Genomic DNA, 26982 nt, shown 5'->3' on the forward strand with positions numbered 1-26982 from the left:
TTTGGACGCTCCTTTACCGTGTAGCATTGGACATGGCGCCGGGTCGAGGGGTATGCATGGGCGGATTTGCCAAGAGTGGCCAAGGCTAAGAATGATCTTTCAGAGGTGGTCGGCTATTAGGCGGGCGGGCTCGGGGTTGCGTGCTCTCATGGTATAACTGTCGGTATAGTAGGTGCAAAATGCTCCCCATCTTTCTTTGACATGGTCGATTTTGTGTTGCTTACTGTTTGCTTTGGGGGAAACATAATGTGCGGGAGGGAGACGCCGGGGGCATGTTCTGAAGGCCCTCCTCCAGTTTATTAATACTCTCTCTACCCCCCCCTTCTGGTGGGGTTCTTTTCTTACTCCTTTTTCTCTGTTTCTTCTATATTTCGGGTCTGGTACCAGGGCGACAGGCACACTGCTGGGGGGGGGGGGGCCGTACTCATCTGCAGAGGTGCAGGGTGGGGGGTTGGGGGAGGGGATTCTTTAGTCTTTCATCTCTTTTTTCCATGGCCTCCTTTTTCTTCTCTGATTCTTCTTGTTCTCTCTTTTCTGGGATCAGCGTGGTACACCTCCTTTGTTGTGAATCGTTGCCTTTTCATGTGTGCCACAATTTCCGGGGTGTTCTCTGGGCTTTAGGGCAGGGGACTGTAGGCGCAGCTGGGCATGATATTCTTCCCCATCCTGAATTTCCTGTGTCTGCGCCATTGATCCAATAGATTGCTGTTTATTGCTTACGTTTATCATTCTGCCTGCCTCTTATCGCTGTTGGGAAATTGTTTGGCACCTGATCCTTCTGTCTTTTTCCATTATAAAATGAAAACCCTTTTTATCCTGGTGTCCTACCTGCGCTGTTCACTGGCCTGACTATATTAGCATGAAGATTCTGCTCCCCGAGGTGCTGCCTGTGTTAACATTTGATCTCTGTTGCTCTGACTGCTTAGCGGCCGGCCCCGGGGGGTTGTAGGCCCATACTTGTTATTGATTGAAATGTCAATAAAGGTTTTTCAAAAAAAAAAACAAAAAAAAAACATTTAGAATCCTCAAGATGCTGGGAGAAAAGGCCGCAAATTTGATGTTGATATCTTATGTGGACAAAATGTTATGGGGGGCTAAGCGCAAACTACCCCAAATAGCCAAAAAAGCGAAGCACGGGGGGGGGGAGGCCTTGGAGCGAAGGGGTTAATATTCAAACAAGACATGTAGAAATCAAACAGAAGCTTCAGGGTATCTCACACTGATATTTTGCACTTTGGTCAGGGAGTAGTGGCTGTCAGCAAAGAATACTGAGTATGGTTTTAAAGGATCTTACATAAATGTTTCATTCACTAATGAGAATACATTGCTTTTTAATGTCCGTGGCGGTTTTTGAGGGTCGAGTGCTAGCTTTAGAATTTTGTTTAAGGAGAACTGTACTTACTTAGTATTTTACATCTGGCCACACAGCAGCAGTCAACAAGCAGATACCAACAGGGAATGCAAACAGATAGGTTTTATCTGGGCTCTAGAAAGAGGGACATATGCAGTAGGTAATTGGTTTTTGGGGAGCGATGATTTGAGGAATTTGTGGGAGGTAAAGTGAGTGAAACAATGTGATAGGGTTTCTGTGGAATAGGGAAGTGAAATTAGGAGACAGGTTAGTAATGTGTCTGGGCAATTAAAAGGAGGAGTTCACTCAGCTGCCTGCTGAATAAACACACTTTTTCATGCTATTCACCCAGAAGAGTAGGTTTAGGGCATTGATGCTTATTGGTTGCATGTCATCAGTGGCCCCTTCCTCCACATCGCCATTTTAGTCACCTGTACAATGCATCTTGGGAATGGTAGTTTTGATTTTTTTGTCTCAGCAAAAGAAATCTGGGAGCCAAAAAAAGAATGTGTGATAGGCTTTGAGGCTGTACCTGACTAAAATCAATGTGGAGGGGCTGCAGGAGAAGGAAGTAGGAGGAGGAGGAGGATGAAAAGTAGGAAAATAAGGGCCAAGAGATGGCCTACTAGAAGGGCTAGGACGACCAGAGCCACAAGGACCAGGACAAAAGAACCAGGCCCTGGGAAACCTAATCTATTAAGACGAGAGGTACCAATGCCACAGGCGACCAGGACAATGAAAGGCAGCACTAGAGAAACTGGGACCAGGGTAAGAAGAAACATGTGGGCCAGGAGAATGTGGAACAGGGGGATCTGGACCCAGCTGACAAGGGCCCAAAGAAACAGAATGACCAAAGGTAGAAGGAACAGAAGGCCCTGACCATAATGACAAGATGAGCTAGGAGGGTGTTTGCACACCAACCAGGACCAGGGAAACAAGGATAACCAGGGCAGGAGCAGAAGACCCAAGTAGACAGACCAAAGAGGACCAATACCAGGAGACCAATGGAGAGAAGGACCAGTGACAGGAGGGCCAGGACCACAGACATCAGATCAAGGAGGACAAAGAGGCCAGAACCAGAAGGACCAGGACTAGGAAGACCACAACCAGAAAGGACCATGGCTAGCAGGACCTGCTGACCAAAGATTAAAATTAACCAGGGGGTTACAAAGGACGAGAAAGTGTAGGTCAAGTGGGACCAGGATCCTAAGGTTCAAGAGTGTCAGACATTCCAGGGTGACAGGAACAATATGAACAGGGTGACCCACAGCATAGGAACTAGGACCAGTGCCAGAGGGATGAGGAAGAAAAGACTCCACAGCTGCCTGCTGACCAGTTCAGAATCTCTACTATTTAACCAGCGGCTGGGTAAATAGTAGCACTTTTCTGCTATTTGCATGGCCGCTGGCCAAACAGTACAGCATCTCTACTATTTAGCCAGCAGCTGGATAAATAATGATGTTTTCCACAATTTGCACAGCTTCCAGCCAATCCATGCAGAACTTCTACTATTTAGCCAGAGGCCGGATGAATAGTGAAGTTTCTCTGCTATTTTCAAGGTTGACGTCCAAATAGTAAATAATTTCGACTATCTAGCCAGTGGCTAAGTCAACAGCAGAAACAATTTACTTTTTACCCGGTGGATGGGTGAAAAGACAATACTTTCTTCAAATGAATCAGTAATGAAGTTCATTTTTAACCTGATGCCTTACTTTAACCACATTATTTTCAGCTCTGCCTCAGGAACACTGCTTGTGCTACCAGGGGTGCTGTGACGACGGCTGGGTTCAGTATCGGGACGCGTGCTACAGGCCTTTCATCGACCCGGTCAGCTGGAAAAACGGCGAGGTAATTCAGTCCACAATCATTTAGTGGAAAACTGGAAGGGTTATAATTAGAAAACTAGAGGTGAGTACATTAATGACCAATAATGACCAACAACGACCAGTGGACTGAATGTAGGTGCAGCGTTACCTTCCATCTCCTGGTTGCTCCGCGTACATTAAATGCGTTTGGATGTCAGTCCAGTTTCAGAGCACATCATGTGATGAAAAAGCATCCCTTCCTAGACTCCTCTGTGTCTTTTTACCACTGGATGTTAGAAGAGAAGGATAAGGAGTGCATTGAAGGAATGAAAACCTGAGCAACAGGGTAATAAATGAAGAGCGACAAAGGCAAAAGGAAAGGGGATCATGAATGAACAAAGCATTTTAATAGAAATATAGGGTCCAATGGAAACTTAGGACCGGCGGGCAATTCAGTCCATGATGTGTGTCCTAGCTTTTCACAATGATGCGGTGGCATAGCAAGGGGGAGTGGGCGGATGGTCCTCACCGGGTGGCACATGTTTTGGGTGCGGCAGCCTCCCCCCTCTCACCTGCGTCCATCGCAGCAATTGGAGCACCCCTCCACCCTCTGCACCACAAATAATAGATACAGCTGCGGCCCGCGGCAAAAACAAGGACCACCACAGGCGGCACTAGATCAAGCTACGCCACGGCAATGATGACCCAACGGGCAAGTGCAGTGCTGGGTTTACACTTAACACAACAGGGGTTACAGCACCGAGAAGTACAGAACTGTTTTTACCACTTCTAAGGATGCTCTTCTCGGCTTGTGAAAGTATATTTTCAGCTGTTGGACCTGAGGGCCCTCCACTCTGCCACACTGAGCTAGTGTGGGGCACTGCACAGTAATATACTATCCAGGAAGGAGGCTGTAGGGTTCTTGTGAGATATGCTTGAGCTGCCACATAGATTAAATAAATTAGTACCTAAAAGTAAAAGCAGGTTTCAGTGGGGAACCCTGGACTCTTTCTTCATAGCTAGGCACAATCAGCAATGGGCCTTCCTCAGTGAAAAGTATTCATGGCACACGCAAAGCGACATCAAAACTAGATCGCAGGTATGAAATAAACAAAATAACATTCTCAAAACATAATTATTAAAAAAACTTGCAGATTAAAATGACACAAAAATGAGACAAATATCATATGATTGGTTCAGTGATAATCACAATTAAAATTGGTATTTTTTATTTTAATAAAAGACACTTTTTGGAATTAAAACAGTAACCGCTTCACTGCCCTGCCAGTGATGTCCCACCAAGGGCCAGTGGTGCATTTGTTTTGGACCCTGAAACAAAGCAACAATCACAAATAAAAAATATTTTTGGGAAATGTCTCCTTTCAAATACACACTTCCACCAACTCCCAGCAACAAATCTCCTGTTTATTAAATGTCTGAGGAAAAACAAATACTCAGCACTTCAGAAGCTGCAGCAAAAGGTCAGTACCTGCATTTCATTTGCCTCAGATGTCTCCAAATCTCAAGAGGCTGCTCCTTGAGTCCCAGCCCATGGGTTCAAGTGTGAGAAAAGCTTCTTCTGAACCTCATCAGGACCACATTCAAAGATCAAGCCATTGCTGTTCTTGCTGGTTATTCTCCAGGCAAATGTAGCGGACTCTGCTCCGTGGCAGATCTCCTCTTACCACGTTAGACAAGCAGAAGACGCACCTAGGGACATATTTACTAAAGAATGTTAGAGCGCGGTGTTACGCCAAATTTGGCAACGCCACGCTCCGATTTATTTTAAATGCAGGGATGCGCCATATTCATAAGAATACGGCACTCGCCTGCGTTTCCCCTAGAGCCGGGGCTAACAAAAGCTGCCTAGCACCAGCACAAACACCCTGCCGCCATTCTGCAACGGTGCCTGTGCTGCATGGGCGATTGTTTGTGTGCACAAAGAGACACCTTCCTGCACGTAAACTATCATGAAAGGTAATTTGGTCTTTTAATGTGTGCTGCAGAATGCAGCACACATGGAACGACCAAAATACGAGGAGAAATTCATAATTTCTCCTCGTGTCGCCATACTACGACCAGGTATTCCCTGGCGTTAGTTTTTGTTGTGTCCTCAGCCTTGTAAATGTGTGGCAGCATCAAAAAGCAATGGGTATTGAGGTGGAATGCCCACTGCAACACCCATTGCATGCACCTCTGCCACCGAGGACTGCGGTGGAAATGGACATATTTGCAAATTGGCGTTCAGCCACATTAGGTGGCTTAGTGCCACCTTGTAAATATTTGAAATGGCCCTATGCCACCAGAGCGTCAGAAAAGGTGACACTGTAATGGCGAAAGGGACTTGTAAATATGCCCCTAGACTGCTCCTGGATCTCTCGTCTTCCTATGGGCTCCGAGGAGGTCAGCGTCTCTGGTTCCGAGAGAAGTCTTTAGAGTCAGAGATTCAAAGGGAATCAGGAATAGTCTTCAGTCCTTCCAAGACAGATAGAAGTTTTAATTTTTCTTGTCTTCTGAGAGTCGAATAGCTCTCTAACTTGCTAGTGATGGTTGATGTGTCTTATAGGGTTTCCAACTTTCGCTTGGAATAATTTTCTAAGCAAATTATATCACAATTCCAAAGCCATCTTCAGCTGTCTTTCAACAGTGTGATGCTATTACTATGACTTCTGGTTGGAAACCTACACACCAGGCCACACCTCACCTCTTGCAGATTGACCAATGGGATTCTTGCCTAAGATGCTCTCTCACTGCTTCCCAGCTCCAACCACAGCCCTCTTCCAGCCTCTACACTATCAAAGTTGAGTGCAGCCCTATTAAATACCCATCTGCTATCTTCACTGCTGCCCAGATCTCCTGGGTGTCTGTGTGGCACTCCCACTTTAAAAAGGTTCTCTTCCACATCTAGATGCAAACACAACAGACAGGATCCCCAGTGAACTCTGGCCGGGGTGCAGAATCAAACTTCCTCCGACATGAGTGTTCCACCTCAGAGGTCACTTCATTGTCTATAGAGTCATTTTATAAATTTTGTGCCATTCTGTTTCTGGCAAAGGCTGTCAAATCTAAGAAAGCCAATTGTCCTGGGAAAATCTCAGCTCTGGGATCCATTCACAGATGTTTTACATCTATTCTCTCAGAGGGAAAGGTGTGAGAGTCACTGATTGAGGCTTTTCTGGTGGAAGGTCAGTCAGGCAGCATTTGACAGACAACTGGGAGTACATTGGATCCTAAGTAACAGTAATGTAATAACCTTAAAAATAGTAATTTTTGTGACACAAAAAATAAAAAACTATCTAAACCTTTAAAACCAATGCTTTTTATTTCAACTAGTCATCCACTTCGAAGCCAAACTTAGAAAAATTATAATTTAAAACTCTGCAGACTTTACCACTGTGCCAAGCTGTTGAAGTTTCAAACTGTAACGTTGTAGTTAGCCCCTGCTCTCCCTTCAAACATGCAATGGGTCCAGATTAGGGGCCTCATTTATGAGGATTTGCCACAGGGCAGAGCCTCAGGCATTCCTGCTGCGCTGCCCTGTGGTAAAAGTAAAGGGAATCGATACAACGCATTCCTGTCCTTTAACCCTGCGCTGGTTCACAATGGGCTGCCGTGCGCCAACGCAGGCACCGCTGCACCATGGCGCAAGGGCACCTGCATTGCGGGGATGATTATTTTTGTGCAGGAAGGGAAAACAATCACAAGATGCTTTTACTCTTTCTATATGTGCAGCACACATGGAAAAAAGAAAAACAAGGAGAAATAAGGATATTGCTCCTCCCTTATGCCTCCCCTGGGGAGGCGGAAGCTTTTGACGCTGCCTCAGATTTATGATTTCACATAAATCTGGGGCAGTTTCAAAAAGCCCTGGATGTTACTGGGATCGCACCCAACAACATCCAATGCACTCCGATTTATTGCAGAAAGCTGAGTTAAAGGGAACTATATTTACGAGGCAAAAATAGTGGCTTAATGCACCAAAGAACGTCACAACAAGTGATGTTCCTTCAGTGCAAGGGGCCTCATAAATGAGATCCTATGTTTTTTAACATTCTGTCCTGGAGTTTGCTTTTACAACTTGTGACAGCTAGCATACCTAATGCCTGGAGTTCCACATGTGGGTGATAAATGTGTAAGTGTTAATGCGAGGTGCTTGACTTTTATGTGCATTCGCATGTGGTGTACATCTATGGTTGGCTTTCAGAAGAGTGAAACTTCCTAATTAGTTTAATGAAATCGATTACCATGCGTGGGAACGGCACAAGCAGCAGAGGGCTGTTGAACAGCCACTCACTTCCTTGTGGTCAGAAACACTAGCAATATAGATCCCAAAAATGAAAAATAAATCCTGAGACATACACACACAAGATGGATTTTCCACTGGACACATTGGGAAAGCACAGGTCCTGAAGTGCACTGCTGGAAGAAAGCATACAAAAGGCTTTGTTCCACAGTTAAAAAACCTTCAAATGATGTTGAGGGGATCACATGCAGCACCTCTACTCTTCCTCAGCATTATGGGCACCTTGCCACCATAGTGGCGAGTTACAGAAATGCAGTGTGTGCTTTATAAATTCGATCAGTCAACCAATCACTCATTTAGTCAGTTAATCAATCAATCAATGCAAGTAATGAATCAGTCAATCTATAGACCAATCAAACAATTATTCAATCAATCACCAAATCAATCAGTGAATCCCTCAATTGATCAATCTCAAGTTAGTCAATCAATCAATCAATCAATGCAATTAATCGGTCAATTAAACTATCAATGAGTCAATCTATTAATCTATCAGTCAATCAAATGAATCAATCAGTGGTGAGAGCATTCAGGGTGTGAGGTGAGATTCAAAAGTAACTAAGAAGGAAAGCAGAGGAGGGAAGAATCAGAAAAGATGACAGACAGGCAGGACTGAGACATGAGGGAGGACACACACCCTGAGAGAGAGCATAGACACACTAAGGGGCCACATTTACTTTTACTGACGTTCCGGTGGAGAAATGTCCTGCTCCAAATTTACAAAGTGAAGTTAAACCACTTTGCATGGCTTAATGCCACCTTGGAAATATACTACCCTCTCACACAGATATCTGCATGAAAGGGGGGGCAATGGGTGTTGCTGTGGGCGTTCCACCGTAACACCCATTGCTTATTGACGCTGCACCAGATTTACAAGGATGTGTGTAAATGTGTGGCACACCAAAACTAACACCATTCAAAAACAGGTGTTAGAACACTTATTTTTTCTCTGATTATGTATGATGCATTCTCCAGCACACATACCTTTAAAGATTGTTTAGCTTCCTGCACATAACCAATAATTCACTGCAACACGGACACCCTTGCACCATATTGCCAGGGTGCCTGCCTTGCAGGGAGGATTCCATGCCACGCAGGGACACTTGCACCATAGTGCCAGGGTGCCTGCCTTGCAGGGAGGATTCCATGCCACGCAGGGACACTTGCACCATAGTGCCAGGGTGCCTGCCTTGCAGGGAGGATTCCATGCCACGCAGGGACACTTGCACCATAGTGCCAGGGTGCCTGCCTTGCAGGGATGATTCCTTGCAACGCTGGCACACTTGCACCATAGTGCCAGGGTGCCTGCCTTGCAGGGATGATTCCCTGCAACGCTGGCACACTTGCACCATAGTGCCAGGGTGCCTGCCCTGCAGGGATGATTCCCTGCAACGCTGGCACACTTGCACCATAGTGCCAGGGTGCCTGCCTTGCAGGGATGATTCCCTGCAACGCTGGCACACTTGCACCATTGTGCCAGGGTGCCTGCCTTGCAGGGATGATTCCCTGCAACGCTGGCACACTTGCACCATAGTGCCAGGGTGCCTGCCCTGCAGGGATGATTCCCTGCAACGCTGGCACACTTGCACCATAGTGCCAGGGTGCCTGCCTTGCAGGGATGATTCCTTGCAACGCTGGCACACTTGCACCATAGTGCCAGGGTGCCTGCCCTGCAGGGATGATTCCCTGCAACGCTGGCACACTTGCACCATAGTGCCAGGGTGCCTGCCTTGCAGGGATGATTCCCTGCAACGCTGGCACACTTGCACCATAGTGCCAGGGTGCCTGCCCTGCAGGGATGATTCCCTGCAACGCAGGGACACTTGCACCATAGTGCCAGGGTGCCTGCCCTGCAGGGATGATTCCCTGCAACGCTGGCACACTTGCACCATAGTGCCAGGGTGCCTGCCTTGCAGGGATGATTCCCTGCAACGCTGGCACACTTGCACCATAGTGCCAGGGTGCCTGCCTTGCAGGGATGATTCCCTGCAACGCTGGCACACTTGCACCATAGTGCCAGGGTGCCTGCCCTGCAGGGATGATTCCCTGTAACGCTGGCACACTTGCACCATAGTGCCAGGGTGCCTGCCCTGCAGGGATGATTCCCTGCAACGCTGGCACACTTGCACCATAGTGCCAGGGAGCCTGCCTTGCAGGGATGATTCCCTGCAACGTTGGCACACTTGCACCATAGTGCCAGGGTGCCTGCCCTGCAGGGATGATTCCCTGTAACGCTGGCACACTTGCACCATAGTGCCAGGGTGCCTGCCCTGCAGGGATGATTCCCTGCAACGCTGGCACACTTGCACCATAGTGCCAGGGAGCCTGCCTTGCAGGGATGATTCCCTGCAACGTTGGCACACTTGCACCATAGTGCCAGGGTGCCTGCCTTGCAGGGATGATTCCCTGCAACGCTGGCACACTTGCACCATAGTGCCAGGGTGCCTGCCTTGAAGGGATGATTCCTTGCAACGCTGGCACACTTGCACCATAGTGCCATGGTGCCTGCCTTGCAGGGATGATTCCTTGCAACGCTGGCACACTTGCACCATAGTGCCAGGGTGCCTGCCTTGCAGGGATGATTCCCTGCAACGCAGGCACACTTGCACTAGGGTACAAGGGTGCCTCTGTTGCAGCAAATCATCCCTGCAACGCAGGCACACTTGCACCATAGTGCCAGGGTGCCTGCCCTGCAGGGATGATTCCCTGTAACGCTGGCACACTTGCACCATAGTGCCAGGGTGCCTGCCCTGCAGGGATGATTCCCTGCAACGCTGGCACACTTGCACCATAGTGCCAGGGAGCCTGCCTTGCAGGGATGATTCCCTGCAACGTTGGCACACTTGCACCATAGTGCCAGGGTGCCTGCCTTGCAGGGATGATTCCCTGCAACGCTGGCACACTTGCACCATAGTGCCAGGGTGCCTGCCTTGAAGGGATGATTCCTTGCAACGCTGGCACACTTGCACCATAGTGCCATGGTGCCTGCCTTGCAGGGATGATTCCTTGCAACGCTGGCACACTTGCACCATAGTGCCAGGGTGCCTGCCTTGCAGGGATGATTCCCTGCAACGCAGGCACACTTGCACTAGGGTACAAGGGTGCCTCTGTTGCAGCAAATCATCCCTGCAACGCAGGCACACTTGTACTATGACGCTAGGGTGTCTGTGTGGGCACTAGGCAGCTTTTTTTAGTGCAAGAGAAAACACAGGGGTGTGCCGTATTCTTGTAAATGATGCAGCGTGGCACTGCAGAATTGCTCGCAGCGCCATGCTGAGCTATCTCAACAGAGCACCTGGATAGCTGGGCTTTCATTTGTTATGCCAGCTTCTACTGTATATACACTAAATTGCTTGTGCAACATCAACACCAAATGCAACATACAATGATATTCTTTCCAAATATTGAATTCAGAAATATCCCACTTCTATGTTCATTATGTAACAAATCTAATTATCAACAACAACATTATGTGCTACTACATCGAAAGGATAATATAATGACGCATAACAAGATCGAGAACTACAATATTGTAAGCAACACAAATATTGAGAACTATAAAAGAGTCTAGTAAAATATAAAAAATAAAATAAACATATCAACACCATACAGTTCAATACATACTATTCACACATACATGAAAGTATACAAAACTACCATCTAGCTAACAAGACAGATGAAATGTAATTAATGAATGGCCTAACCAAGGGAGGTGAAATAAAATTTGACAAAACAAAATCCCTTCACGAGCAATTAAACATTGTAAATAGAAGATTCTCCTTCATGTCCCACTGAGTTGGCCTCCTCCACTTTCATACTGACTCTACTCTTCCTTCTTCCATTTCGTGACTGTGCTTCAAAATGGCGCTCCGCGACCTCTTCTAGAGTGGAGCACAGCAGAGACCTGTTCAGAGTTGGTTTTACTGAAATCCAATTCAATGAGGATCCTTGCTGGGTGCCTGGAATATCTCTGATGAGTGACTACTTTGCCATTTATTTATTTATTTGTAGAGCGCGACATTCATCCCAAGGGAGATCACGGCGCTAACAGCATGAACTAGGGTATTAGGCTACTGGAGCAAGCAGGAGGATGTTAGTTTATTGGGAACGGATGAGTTTTCAGTTTTTTCCGGAACTCCGGATAGTTGGGTGTGAGTCGGAGGTCTATGGGAAGATCGTTCCATTTTCTAGATGCCAGATACGAGAAGGAGCGCCCTCCGGATCTTACTTTCTTTATACGTTTAGTTCTGGCCAGTGCCAGATATGAGGACCGCAGGTGTCTAGTCGGGGCATAGAACTCGAGTCTTCCCTGTAGTATTTTGGGGCCATTTTTGAATAGTGCTCTATGGGCATGGCTGAGTAGTATAAAAACTGCTCTTTGGCGCATGGGAATCCAGTGCAAGTCTTTCATGTACTTTGATGCTGAGCCTAATCTGTTTTTGTTGCATACCAGCTTGGCAGCGGCATTTTGAAGCACCTGTAACTGAGTGAAGAGAGACTTGTTCATGCCCACAAATAGAGCATTGCCGTAGTCGAGCTGACTCATAAGCAAGCCCTGCGTGACTGCTCTTCTGCAGTCTAGTGGGATCCAGGGAAAAAGCCTGTGTAGCAGTTTCAAAGTGGCAAAACCCTTGCCACAAAGGGCCCGTACATGGTCCTTCATGGATAGAGTATCATCAATGAAGATACCTAGGTTTTTTGCGCAGTGCTTGGGGGTTGGGGCAGTACCGAGTGTTTGTGGCCACCATGTGGCGTCCCAGATCCCCTTGGCCCCTCCAAAAAGCAGGATTTCAGTTTTCCCTCCATTTAATTTAAGGCAGAGCTTCTGCATCCACTGCGCCATTTCTGAGTGACAGTTATGTAGTTTTATTTTGGTGGCTTCATGCCTTTCTTCGAGGGCTACCATTAGCTGTGTGTCATCAGCATAGGAGCAAATGCCAATGCCCCATTTTCTGCTAATTTCTGCCATGGATGAGACGTAGGTGTTAAATAACGTGGGGCTTAGCGATGCTCCCTGGGGAACACCACAGCCGATGATCTTAGGTTCAGATTGGAGCTGACCTAGTCGAACTGTTTGTGTTCGGTTTTTGAGAAATGAGCCAAACCATTTTAACGCTGTGGAGTAGATTCCTTTTTTGTAGAGGGTTTCCAGCAGTCTGTTGTGGGAGACCGTGTCGAATGCCGCCGACAGGTCAAGAAGTATCATAGCAATGGCTCCTCCTTGGTCGGTACAGGACTTAATATTGTCTGATACTGCTAGTAGTGTGGCCTCAGTGCTGTTGGTAGCCCTGAAACCCGTATGCGAGGGGTCCAGTAGGTCATTAGACTCAAGGAAGTTGGTTAATTGCTTGTTTACCAGTTTCTCCAACACTTTGGATAGGTTGGCAATGCCCCCACTGAAGTAAGTCAACTTAATAGTGTAAATAAGTTCATAAATTAAATGATTAAATGCAACATAAAACAAATTACGCACAGACCAAATTCAAATTCCCCCAATTTACAATCGTACGTAACAAAGAACCAATTTTTCATTTATGTTAATGCAAATAATGAAAAATGGGTAATTGTTTTTTGCCACTGAATTCCATTTCCAAATAATCCAAAATGGCCAATATAGGTAATAAATGATACTTTTAAATCATTTTCCTCCTCTTTTTCCTCGTATTTATACCATCCATGACCACTGATTTGACACCACTGATAGACACACAATACAATAACAAGCAAACCCTCATCCACACCAGAGCCAAGAAATGCTGCCCCAAAAAATACACTAATACATTTTGAGTTGCCAATCGCTAGCCAGTTATAGAAAAGTTATCCACTCACACAAATTCAGGGATTTATTTCCATTTTAATCAAGCTTCATGAAAAAAAAAGAAAATATCAGTACAAGATTACTCAGCCAACAGTAAATTTCAGTTTGAAATTTAAAAAAATGAACCCTCCTTACAGTTGCAGCCGACACAATAAAGATATGGTGCGGCGGGTGGAGGAGGTGCGGGGGAGCGGGGGAGGGGAAGCGTGCGGGGGGGGGTTATAATAAAAAATACATTTAAAATAAAAACGTACCTGGAGCTGCCTCCCACGTCGTACTCGGCACAGTCCTTCCTGGTCCCAGCAAGCACTGGGGCCACGTCACGGACTCACTGCAATCCCTGCACTGCTCTCACGTGACAGCAGGGCGGGGATTGGTCTGACCAGGCAGGAAAGATGCCCTGCTCAGGCTAGGGAGTCTGTGAGGTTTCTCCAGCCGGCTGCTCAATGCAACTGGGCTGGAGAAAACCTAAGTGTGCCTGAGACACTTAGGGAGTGGAGTGCATGTCGCACACCTCCTCCCAATGCCCCGCCCCTCCCATCGCAGCTGGTTCAGAGATGGAAAATGAAAAATGGCATTGTTTTATTTGTCATTTACTGACTCTGAGCCACGTAGTGGGGTGACGCTCCTGCGCCATTGCAGAAGAGCCGCCACTCCCTTGTTATATGTATCCAACCACAAAAAGTCATAAACCATGATTATCTACTGACAAATCCATTTTTGTAAAACTGACGTCACCCTCCAACCCCCATAATTAGATTACTTTGAATGATCCTGCATAGGTCAATACACCACTGCAGATACTGGGGACTCCCCAGGTTCCAAAGTGAGCGGCAGGACTGTTGTGAAAGCATCTTAAACAAGGAAGCAACAAACAACAATGCAACTGAAAGCTGGGAGACATTTTTCCAAACAGCATTTTTAAAAAGGGCAAATATTTCAAGAGCTACAACAAAATCACTATCACTATATCTCTATCCTAATTAGTCAAAAAAGAACAGGCAAATGTAAGCTATTCTCTATAAAGAGTTTACATCATTTAGAAACCATTGCCTACACCCTATGGAATATTTAACATAATTTAAAAATATATGTTACAATGCAAGCAAAAAATAAATTAGTAGGCAGACATCCACTACTAAAATTACCAAAATTCAACAATTCCTGTCCCATACAAAGCATATAATCAATCACAGAAATCACAATTCACATTATTTCCCAAAAATAGAAAATAGAAGGTACTTTCAGTTTAGATGACATGCAGCATATATTTCAATCCTTTATACTTAATAGCCATTGTTGAAAAGTTATGAAATAAAAAAAATAGGAAACATGCCAATAAAAAATATATGTATGTATGTATGTATTTATAAGGTATTTGTAGAGCACAAATGTCACTACGAGGAGCATCATGGCGCGATTGCGGGAGACATCGTTTACAACGAATGCGATACAATGCATTCCATTACAACGCGGTCATTACAACAACCGCATTGTTAAATCGCAAACCATTACAATGCAAGTTGTTACAACGACTTGCTGTAGGGGGCAGAAGGTGTTGGATTTAAAATCCAACCCCTTCCCTACGGTTGGACAGACAGGAGTTGGAATAGTAAATGATACTATTCAAACATCCTGGTGCCCCTACAGCAAGTCGCTGTAACGACTTGTATTGTAATGGTATGCAATGTAACAACGCGGTCATTGTAACGGCCATGTTGTAATGGCATGCAATGTATCGCATGCGTTGTAACATCGCATATTCGCTATGGCGAGCCCATAAATAACATTCAGCATGTGTCCTGCAAAATAAGATAAGTGAAAGAACTAGGGAGTCTGAGGCTCCGAAGGTCCAGGTTTTCAGGGATTTCCTAAAAATGTGTTCTGTCTGAGAAAACCGGAGGTTAATAGGCAAAGAGTTCCAGGCTTTAGTCCCTAGGGCTGCCACTGATTTGCCACCTTTTAAGATGTACCTAAAGCTGAGAGGCTTGAGGATGTTCGCTGATGAGGACCTGAGGAGGCGATGCATCACAAACGGTTTGACTCTGGCCCTAAGATACCTCAGCCCTGATGATCTACAGCTCTGTAGGTGATTAGCAGGATCTTAAAAAGGACTCTTTTATAGATGGGTAGCCAGTGTAGGGATTATAAGGCTGCTGTGGCACCTCAAGGCATTTATAGTACGAGGCGTGCAGTTGCATGTTGGACAATCTGCAGTTTCTTCAGGACAGATGTATTAGTCCCTGCATATAAGCTGGCACTGTAATTCAGTCTAGATGTTGTCAGGGCCACTGCCACTGTCTTTCTAGCCACACAATGTAGTAGGTCGAAAAACCATTTGAGTGACTTTATCAGGTGGAAGCACATGCTGGCCACCGTGAGCTCTTGTTGTCAAAAGGATAGTGAGGTGTAAAATTTGACTCCTAGATTCTTTACTACATGTATGTGTTGGGAGGAGGGCGGAAATCTTTACGCCACCATAAATCTAACAAACTATCTAGTAAGCCAATGCTGGCCTCCAAAAGCTGAAAACGGTATTTAAAATAATTTCTACCATATCAAAAAATAGAGAGAAATTGCTGTTTGTGAATACTAAAACACCAGGGGGCATATGTATCAAACGAATTTTTAATCGCAAACGCTGCGTTTCGCAAAATAACAGCGTTTGCGATTAAAAAATCGGTAATCGGGATGTATGAGGCAAATCCCATCGCAAAATTAAGGAATTGCTAATTTAGCGATTTCTTAATTTTGCGTAAGCATTTAAGAAATCGCAAATTGCGATTTCTTAAATGATATGTAAAAAGCACCCAAGTTGTGCGAATTATCCTTAAGAAATCGCAAATTACCACCAACTTCCAGTTGGTGGTAATTTGCGATTTCCCTTCAAAAAGCACTTTTTTGAATTTTACAAAGTGCCACGTGGCGCTCATACATGCCCTTAGGGCATGTATGTGCGCCATATGCACACACATGCTAATTTCAGGGGTGCATCAGGGTGTCATCATGACACCCTTGCACCTTTGAAATTATTCTCAAATTGCGATTAGCAAATTGCGATTCGCTATTTGAGAATTACTTCCCATTCATTCCTATGGGTCTCCTGGCCCATAGAAATGAATGGGCAGGTATTCCTTAATTGCGATTTCGCAATTTGCTAATAGCAATTAAGGAATTTTAAGAAATCGCAAAAAGTTTGCAATTTTTTAAATACATCCCGTTTTGCAATTCTCAAATAGCGATTCTTTAAAAATCGCTATTTGAGAATCGCAAATGGTGATGTTGATACATATGCCCCCAGGCACCTTAAAAGCATTAAATATAGTTTTTGGCACAACTAGAAAATTACTCCCGAAGAAACCTTGATGGGCACCTGCGAGCAAGCAGCATTGAACCTTCTGTACTTCGCGTGCTACCCAATTACCTGCTGCTCTGGCCACACTGACAAACACAGCAGATTCTCCATGCCGTAGTGTAATGCTCACAGACGTTTTGCTGCCACTTGGGTAGAAACATATGTGTATGGCTGACTGAAAAATCCTTAGTGTTTTTTTCATATGAGCAAGGCGCTATTCTATTCTATTCTATTCTATTCTATTCTATTCTATTCTATTCCATTCTATTCTATTCTATTCCATTCCATTGTATTACATTCTATTCTATTCTATTCTATTCCATTCCATTCTATTCTATTCTATTCTATTCTATTCTATTCTATTCTATTCTATTCTATTCTATTCCATTCTATTCTATTCTATTCTATTCTATTCCATTCTATTCTACATTTGTAGAGCATGCAGCTACCCATGGGCATACTAGTACTCTCAGTGCATCATAGTCTTAACCACATGCTCTAGGGAGGTATGTTTTCAAATAGACAGGTTTTAAAAGTTTCCGGAAAGACAAATTATTGTCAGTTTTTACAAAGTGTGCTGGAGGGCAGTCCATAGTTTGGCCACATTATAGCTGAAGGACCTTACCCCACATCTTATTTTGTTGTGATGTGGACCACAGCCTGTCAAGCTTTGGAAGATTGAAGGGTTCTACAGAGAGTGTAGAAAGAGATCAGAGCCCTAGAAATAAGGAGGCCCTTGTCCGGTCCTCTGAGCAACTTGGAGCCAGTGGAGGGATGCTAAGGCCTGTTGTGCTGAGGTATTTCTGGGGAAATTCAACAGAATCTGGGCTGCAGAAATCTGTACTACTTTGAGTTTTCTGGTGACAATTTTTGGAGCTCCCAGGTAGAGTGAGATTTCATAGTCCAGTTGAGAAAGAATCAATGCCTGGCCCACAAGATTTCTGGAGAGTGGGGGGAGTAAGTACATGATGTTATGTATTCTAAGATTGCCATGACAGCTGGCCAAGAGCTTTGCAGCCTGGGCTTCCATGGACAAAGATATGTGTTGCGATAGTCCCAGATTTTTTACAGCTGTCTTGGGGTGGGAGGGGAACCCAGGCATTTTGGCCAGCCCAAGTTCAAGTGGGAATTGAAACTGTTTCCGAGTATCATCAGCTCTGTCTTATCCCCGTTGAGCTTGAGACAGGATTTGTTCATCCAACTGGCAACAAGTTGTCAGGAGGTAGCAATGAAGACAGTATTACATAGGTTTATGAATATCCTATGAAACTTTATTCTACTTAGTTCATTGCATAGAGCCCATCCTCTGACGATCTCCACTACTGTGATCCAATCCAGTAACTAACTCAGCCAAGAAACTGACAGATCAGTATCTCGAACAGCAGAATGGGGAATGTCTGTCAGAAGAGGCAGGCTTACATTTGAAAATGGAAGTCTACATAGCCCAGCAACAAGCGCCTGCAATATAATATATGTTAAGAATTCCATACAACACATCATTCCCCCTTTAAAAAAACAAACAAAAAAACAAATAAGATAAAACACACAATTTCAGACCGAAAGATCTTGCAGATAAACTGGTTTGTTTGAGATCCTGCCACTCATGTTTGTACCCATTCCATTATTAAGAGCAACAGTGGTATCACTATCAACGGAAGAATTTTCCTAAATCACATCAATAACATCACAATTCATCCTGGTGATTTTCCGATTGGTGGTTGAACCCACCTGTAATGACGGATGCCCACTATTTTGCGCAATTAAAGATGAATTGTTGTCTTAAATGTCAGAATATTTTTTTTTCATATCTATAGTGGTAGCAGTTAAATATGGAAGAATGAGACAATTGGCTGTTGTTGTTGTAACTTATTTCTCACTACAGTTCTTTGAAATCCACTTTATAATACCAAATTTCTCTTTGCCCAGCAACGTCTATCTTCCAAGAGAATGGAGGAAAATGCAACTTTAACTACTTTAATAGATTCATAAAAGTTGAATTCAACTTTGGACCTCCTAAATCTCATGTCCTTTAACATAAGCCAAGACCCGTCATAAACCACTTCCATGCCTCTAGTTCTTTTCTTGTCATGATACGCAATCGTTCTGTTTTGTGTGTTATGAACTTTTTCTTCTAGTTTCTTTAAATCTACAACTTCATCAATAGTTCCAGGTGATATGTCTTTCAACCAAGTGGGACATAATCCAATTTGAGACTGTCTGCCCCTAAAAATGGTGATACACCTGTCACACTGTGAGGGGTATAATCGTAAGCCCAGACTTTGTCCTGAACAAACTTAAATAAATCTTTACCACATGTGAGAGCCATCTGAATACCTTCCTTTAACAGCCTGTTGGCCCTCTCCACAGCACCATTGGATTGAGGTGAGTACAACGCTACATTATGGTGTTTAATACCTTGGTTCCTTAGAAAAGACTTCAAATTATCTGACACTAGTTGCACACCATTGTCTGAAAATAATGCTTCTGGATAACCTTCCAAGGCAAAAACTCTGTCCATAAATTCGATAACAACATGTGTTCATGTTTCTTGCACAAAATCATAATATATCCACTTCCAGTAATAGTCAATCATTAATACTAAATATTTGGCATAGAAAAGTAAAGGTAAAATAGGACCTGCTATATCCAGAGCCACTTTACACCATGGGCCATGAGGCAGAGGTGTGGTAGTCAAAGGGGAATCCTGAGTCTTCCAATGTTTGTTGGATAGAATACATTCATGACAATTATTTACAAACGTGTCATCACTGTCCATATAAGGCCACCAAAAACAACATCCTAATTGTTTTGGTGGATGTCGCTCTCTATGACTTTAGCCCTTAAGCATTTGGGAACCACAATTTTCCCAGTCCTTATAAAGATATAATTTTCCACAGTTAGCTGATCAGCTAATTGGCAAAATACATACAAGCCACCCTTAAAATTTCTGACTGAGGGCCAACCCTGTTGGACATCCTTAAGAACAGTGTAATTATCACATGCTGCATTCCATTCAGATTTAGTAACAGCACCATTGCACTTATATATGAAATCCGTGTTAGCGACCACACATTCATTTCCCAACATATCCATCGTGGCTTCCTCACCTTGTTCTGTTATAGGTAATCTAGATAAACAATCAGCTCTAAAGTTGGTGCTTCCTGGTATATATCTTACATCAAAGTTATACTCTTGCAGTTTAGATAAGATTCTGATGTCTTGAAGATGCACATGACATGCCCTTATCACTCAATAAATACATTAATGTTTTATGACGAATACACAAAGTCAAAGAAGTGCCCCACACGTAGGCTTTGAATTTTTCTATAGCCCATGCACAGGCAAGTGTTTCCCTTTCTATAGTACTATATTTCCTTTCAGTAGAAGATAACGCTCTTGAAGCAAAACCTACTATAGCTTCTGCGGTTTAAGCCTTCTGACACAATACTGTGCCTGAGTCCACTGAGCTGGCATCTATAGTTCTATTGCAGTTGTGACCACTTACATATTTAATTTAACGCAGGGGCATGAGTCAAGATTTCTTTGATATCCTAAATAACTGTTTGTTCTTTTGGACTCCAATTAAATTTCTTTTTTTGAACATTCTGTTAAAAGGCTCCCTTTGACGCGTCTTTGGTTCACCAGCATCGTGCTCGATGCACACGTCCGCTCCATGACCTCACCACGGGCTTAATTTTATGGTGCTGGCTAGGATTGATTAGTGTGCCGACCAGGAAGGTATCTCTCAAAATCGTAGTTTTCGCCCGAAACACCGCCTTCCTCTTTGCAAAGTTCAAGTTTTAAAGAGCAAATACAGATTAAAATATTTTTGATTTAAAAAAAAAATAATAATTTAAGTTTTTAAGTTTTTATGATTGGATTGCAGTATTTAGCTTTCAAAACATGCTAGAGTTCACAAAACAGACATCTAAAAACAGTTGTGCCTCGAAGCGCATGGTGGCAGCGCGTTGCACTAACAAATCAGCCACGCCATTTTATGCTGCCGGGTGGGAACAACTAGAGCGCCGACCAGGAAGGTGTCTCTCAATGTCATGGTTTTCCCCTCTCTCAATGTCATGGTTTTCCCCAAAGCACCACCTTCCTCTGTGTAAAGTTCAAGGTTTAAATTGCAAATGCAGATTAAAAAAGCTCAGCTTTAAAAAATAAACAGATTCAAGTATTTCAGTTTTTAGTAACGTATTGCAGTGTTTATCTTTTGAAACGTCCTTCAGAGTTCGCAAAACACACTTCTAAAAGGAATGGTGCCCCCGAAGCGCACGGTGGCTGTACGTTGTACTAACATTATGCTCCTACTCTGAACTATAGAGGTAAGGTGGGGGTGAAGGCAGCTCACTCTGAGCTGAGGGAACTATGGCAGAGGGTGCTTAGGGGTTCAACTACTCTAATGGCACAAGAGTGACGCATGTAATGTATACGTGTATAGACTTGATGTGAAATAGCAACTGAATGGTAAATTCATCCTCTGCCCCCAAACTAATCTCTTTCTCCCCTTCAAGGAAAATTGTAAAACCTTTGGGGCTCATCTTGCATCCGTCCACAGCGAAGAAGAGAATCACTTCATATATCTGCTGATGGGAAGATTACACAACTATACAAATAGTGAAGCTTACTGGATTGGAGCACTGTCAAATGATAAGGTAAGACTCTGGGTATATTGTGCAGTTGGTGCAGATCTGAGCTTCCGAATCCCCTCCACTTCCACGGACGGAGCGGTATCACAGTCACACACGCACACACACATCACACGCTGGTGGGGCCCATTACACCAACATTCATCCTACCACTATTATCCGTGCCATGTATAAGGGGAAACACACACCTTTTAATACCTATCTGATCTGCCTGTACTTTGGGGTCAATGCGACCAGCTAGTTGCTTTTAAATCTAGCGAAAAACATTTCAAAGAATACACAAATAAATTCAATAAACATGACCAGAAATAATCACCCGACACAGAGATTCAAACAGAATTATATGTTTATCTAAAATTGTAAGAAAAGCCAATTAAATGCAAAATCATTTCCCTCATATTTACCTATTCTGTCTAAATGTCAGATCCTAAGTCAGAACCGGTCCTCTGTAGAAGAATTAGAGTTTCCTGCCGTCATGTAGAGTCATCGTCCTCTCCGTCAGCCTAGGGACCTCAGATCATCTGCTCGGGAAGAAGTGGCACTAGACCTCTCTAGTCTGCTAATATTTATACTAAAATTTACATTCTATAAAGTTACAATTCTTTGTTCAGAACGGATGAATGGCAGAAATAATGTCATCTTGGTACATTTTCGATATTGTGCGAGATTTTCTCACACATAGATTGTCCCAAATAATGAATCGAAAAATTGAATGTCCATGAATATTTCGATACATCTACGGATGTCTCTACTGGGTAAATTTGTATCAAATGGTGGGATCATTATAAGTTCATGAAGTCAATATTTCAATATTGCAACAACTCCATCTTCCAGGGGCACTTGGCAGATTTCCCGGACTTGTCATCATGCTCATGGCTTTTCAGTTCATCGGAGGTGCAAGGTCACAGGCAGCGCAAAGCCTTTTTTTTGTAAAATTTCCATCTACTCGAATGCAGGCTGCGGGTGGTAGCCATTTTGTAGTAGGCCACATCAGTCAACTTAAGTAAAAATAAACATAAAACAGAATTACTGCACGGAAATGATTAAACAGTGTTATTCCCCTGCTAATACCCTTATGTGTGTGTATTTATCTAGCCATTTGCGACATCAAAAACTATTAATGCATATTAATTATAAGCACAAACACAATAACATCACATAAGCAACATCGATTTCTTGTCAGTTTGCTCACCAACTTAGTTCACTTATTATTGTAGCCATGCAATAGCATTCCCACGTGTAATTCTCTTGTTAATAAGGTTGATTAGACAACATTTGACAAACTTTTAATACTTAATAATTAATCAGTAGTACTTTTAGTTATAACATGCAAAAATGAAACAGGTATTCGGTTTTAAAGTAAAACCGTGCTCCATCAATCCCCCCTTTGGTGATAACTAATCACCACAAAAATCAAAACCCCAAAAATCAATTTAGTTTCCCCTTTTGAAAGAATTCAAAATATCTTCTTGTTCATGTTTTTAAACCCTTGTTTCCATCTCATCTTCCTTTTTAGTTTTTATATACATGCTTTCTCTTAGCTCTTCTAATTCTATTTCTTGTGGATCTCTTTCTGGTTTCTTTTGTCTCCTTTTAACATTTTCTTTTGTGATTTTCTTTTTATTTCTTCTATATCTACAACACATACACCCTAATCTAAGGATCAATAATGCAACAATTACACAGGTTAATGGAAATAATATCTTACCAAAAATGGTACTACCTATTTTAGCTATAAAATTCTTAATAGCAATCATCTTATTAGCCATTCTAGTCCAGATACTTTCAGCTTCCAGTGGTACTAATTCTCCATGCAAATCAGTAATATTTTTGATATAGACTTTTAGATCTTTACTTTCGTCAGGAATGTAAGTGCAACAATGTTGAACTTTCAGCATTCCACAGACTCAACCCTCTTTTGCCAAAAGAATGTCAAGGGCAAGTCGATTTTGCATCGCCATAGCACGCAAAGCAACCATTTCTGTATTAACCAAAAGAAAGCCTCCGGCGGTGCTTGTTGACAAGCGATCCACCACAGTTGACAGCTTCCGAATGCCAAATACATTTAAAGAAATTCCCACTGCTGGAATTAAAGCTCCAAAAATATCTCCTACATTTTCTGTCCATGTTTCTCTTCTATAGCGTGTTAATAAATTAGTTTGTTCAGCATCATCTACTCTATCCATGTGAAAAATCTTTGGAAAGACCAGGCCAACATAACATGTACCAAACCAATGGTCAGGCAAACGGTAATAAGCCTTGTTCCCACAAATATAATACACTCCCGGGAAAACTGGATCTTCTCCTCCTCTAAATCCCCATCCGGTTGCAATAAAGTATGTATCATGGCACTCATTAGTCCCTATGAAATAATAATCATACTGGGATCTCTTCCTGGTAATGCACAGTTTTCCTTTCTGTGGGGCATCTATAGCCATAGTTGGACTGGCTCCATTTTTCAACTCCTTTTCTTTCTCAATATCCCCCATTGTGTCACTCATTTTATGCCCTTCTGCTTTCTTGTGCATGTTCAATCTTCCTTTCTCAACCATGTCTAGAAAATTCTTTTCTTCTCCTTTCAAACTGCAAGTTAAATTATTTCTAAAAACATATTCTAATGTTAATTTTTTGGTTTCTAAAAACAATCTCACCTAAAGTGTTAGCTTCCTTTGCAGGATTCAGTGCTTTATTCATAGGTAACTGCCCAAGAATATTATCTACATTAGACATATTATAATCTAATTTCCCTAACTGGTAAAATATACTAATCAACACACTACAGGAAATTCTATACCTAGACGGAAGATGATGATATGTCACTCCTTCCGAAACAGAGGCAGGTAATTGCATGCAGACGTAGCAATCCCTTACTTCCATTGTCTTTACGTACTCATACAACAATTTAGAAAAAACATTGCTAGAAAAATCAATAAATGACCTATCCTTATGTATATGTATATTGCTAGTTCTAGTCGGTACTATTTTCTGTGAACTTTTCCCTATATTAGTTTTGTTCTCAGTATGACCTTCTAAAGTGTCTATAGTGACTCTAAATGAAATCAGTAGAGCAAGCACGCTCCAAAGCAGCATTAATAAACCTGTACAGCAGCAGCACATCTTGCACCATCTTTTCAGAAAGGTACATCTACTTTGATTATTGTTAGTGTTAGCCATTTTGTTAATTTGACCGTGTCTTTTGACTTAGCCTCTTCTACTCCTCTACTGAACTTTTAAGGGCAGCAAGTACCCACCAGATTATTACAATCTAGTAATTTTAGTATTATTTTTCTTCTCTTTTCCAAGTGATTTTCCTTGGATTTACTCAGTTTGGATTTTCATCACTTTTCACTGTCTCTTCATCATCATCATCAAACTGTATCAGGTCCTGAACATCCGTCTCTTCTCCAATGTCGGACAAGATAACTCTCAGGATTCCCACAGCTTCTTCTTCAGCAACCTCCTTCAGCAAAGCCTCCTCTGGACTTCCTTGGCTGTCCGCCTCTTCTCCTTGTTCAGGCAGTTCCACATACGTCCATTCCGGTGACTTGTACCTCTGGTTTGGTTTCCTTATTCTTTTAGTTCTCTCAGGTATCTTTGTTTCTTCTTCTTTGGTTGGGTTTTGACTTGACACTTCGTTCACTTGTTCAGCTTTCGAAGAGTTAACTCGTGTCAGTCTATACCTTAGTCTCTTTATCTTATTTGGCCAGAGATCACCTTTAGCATTTCTCTTTTGTTTTCCCTCTTTATTGTTTCTTTCTCCAAGCCAAGTTCTCTTTCACAGAACTCGTCCTCCATGTGTCTCATTGTCACTTTCCTCAAACTCTGTCTTAGTTGCCTCTTGTTCATTAACAGTTTTCTTTTCCCCAACAACTTCCTTTTCTCCAACAGTCTCTTTTTCCACCAATTGAGACTTCCCTACTTCTGTCCCTCCTCGGATCTCCGACACGCAATCTTCTTGCTGTCTACTTGTCCCTTCACCTAGCTTGTTGTTGATGTTCCCTACACCTCCTCGGGGTTTTTCCGCAATCTGTCCCTCACTGTCTTTGTCTGTCCCTTTTTCTTCAATATTTATCTCAGGTGGAACTTGTCCAACTTCCTCATGTGATTCAGGTGTCTCTTCTGTTGGAATGTTCTTTTCTTTTCTTTCTTTCTTTTTGTGTTGGTCACTGTCAATTGGAACCTCAGGTAATTGTTCTGAGTCTGAACTTGCTTCTGCAGTTTGCACTGTTCTCTTCAGAACCTCTTCAGGTGGGATGAAAATTTCCCTTGACTCACTTTCCCCACTTTCAGGATTCTTTTTCCTTCTTACTGCCTCACTGTCTGCATCATCACTGGAATCTGATTCTTCAAAGTATTCTTTTCCAGTACCATCTCTTGGATTTGGAACTCTGAGTGTGTGACTTGCATGTATCCAATTTTTCACTCCAGCACACTTCACAGCAGACGTTGTTGTCAAGATGACTTGTCTTGGCCTTTCCCACCTTGGAACCAGGCAATTCCTTCTTCTGTGGACTTTTATCCTTACCCAGTCCCCTGGGCTCAGATCATGGGCTGGTTTCTTTTCAAGTGTGGTGGCGTCTTCTCCAACCTGGTGAAACACAGAATGAACTGCGTCAGCCAGGCCTTTGCAGTAATCCAAAATCATGTAATCAGTTATAGTCATCAGCTTGTTCACTGGTACATATGCATGTCTCATAGCACGTCCCATGATAATTTCATGTGGACTCAAACCTGTTGTTCTGTCTGGAGTAGACCTAATGGTCATCAGGACAAGAGGCAAGACATCGGGCCATTTCATTCCTGTGGCTAAGCACATTTTGCCAATTCTGTTTTTGATGGTACCATTCATTTGTTCAACCACACCAGAAGCCTCTGGTCGGTAAGCACAATGTAGCTTCTGCTGTACACTCAATGCTTCACAAATTAGACCCATGATTTCATTATAAAAATGTCCTCCTCTGTCTGATTCAATGGTTACTGGGAACCCGTACCTTGGGATGAACTCTCTTAACAGTAATTTGGCCACTGTTATCCCATCATTTCTTCTTGTTGGATATGCCTCCACCCACCTGGAGAACAAACAGACCACCACCAAGACATACCTCAATCTGTTGACTGGGGGCATTTCAATGAAGTCTATCTGCATTCTTGTGAAGGGTCCTCCCTCCCTGCCTATTGTTCCTAGGCTCACCACTGTTTTCTTTCCAGGATTGAATTGCTGACATATCAGACATCTCTGGCAGAGACTTTCTGCTATCAGTCTGAACTTCGGACTGTACCAGGTTTGCTTAAAGGCTCTTATCATAGCATCCCTTCCCAGGTGTCCTTGGCCATGATACATCCTTGCCATTGTTGATAGCATGCTATTTGGCATGACTGGTCTTCCATCCCTATAGACCCACACATGATCTTTCTCTCTAGGTGCACAACCTGCTTTCACCCAATCTCTCATTTCTTCATCTCCTGCCTCATCCTGCAGCTGTTTTACTTCCTCCCATGTTCCCACCTCATTAGTAAACATTAAGGAACAAGAAGACATTTCTCGCTCTTTACTCCTGTTAATCGAATGATTGTTTCTTGCACAGTATTGTGCTATGTCATTGGCAAACTTGTTTCCCACAGTTACAAAATCATCACCATGACCATGAGCAGCACATTTTACAACTGCTAGTTCTTTAGGCAGCTGTATCGCCTCTAGAAG

At 43.3% G+C, this 26982-nt stretch overlaps 1 protein-coding gene across 1 annotated transcript in view; it reads left to right on the forward strand.

Annotated features, from left to right (window-relative positions):
- Window positions 1–26982, forward strand: part of LOC146783072 (C-type lectin lectoxin-Thr1-like) — a 113646-nt gene that overhangs the window by 32495 nt on the left and 54169 nt on the right. Inside the window, exons 3-4 of the mRNA XM_085637271.1 lie at window positions 3084–3199; window positions 21147–21287. Coding sequence (XP_085493397.1) covers window positions 3084–3199; window positions 21147–21287 — 257 coding nt within the window. The remainder of the gene's footprint in view (window positions 1–3083; window positions 3200–21146; window positions 21288–26982) is intronic.

Source organism: Triturus cristatus, chromosome 12 (assembly GCF_964204655.1).
Source record: "Triturus cristatus chromosome 12, aTriCri1.1, whole genome shotgun sequence".
NCBI lineage: Eukaryota > Metazoa > Chordata > Amphibia > Caudata > Salamandridae > Triturus > Triturus cristatus.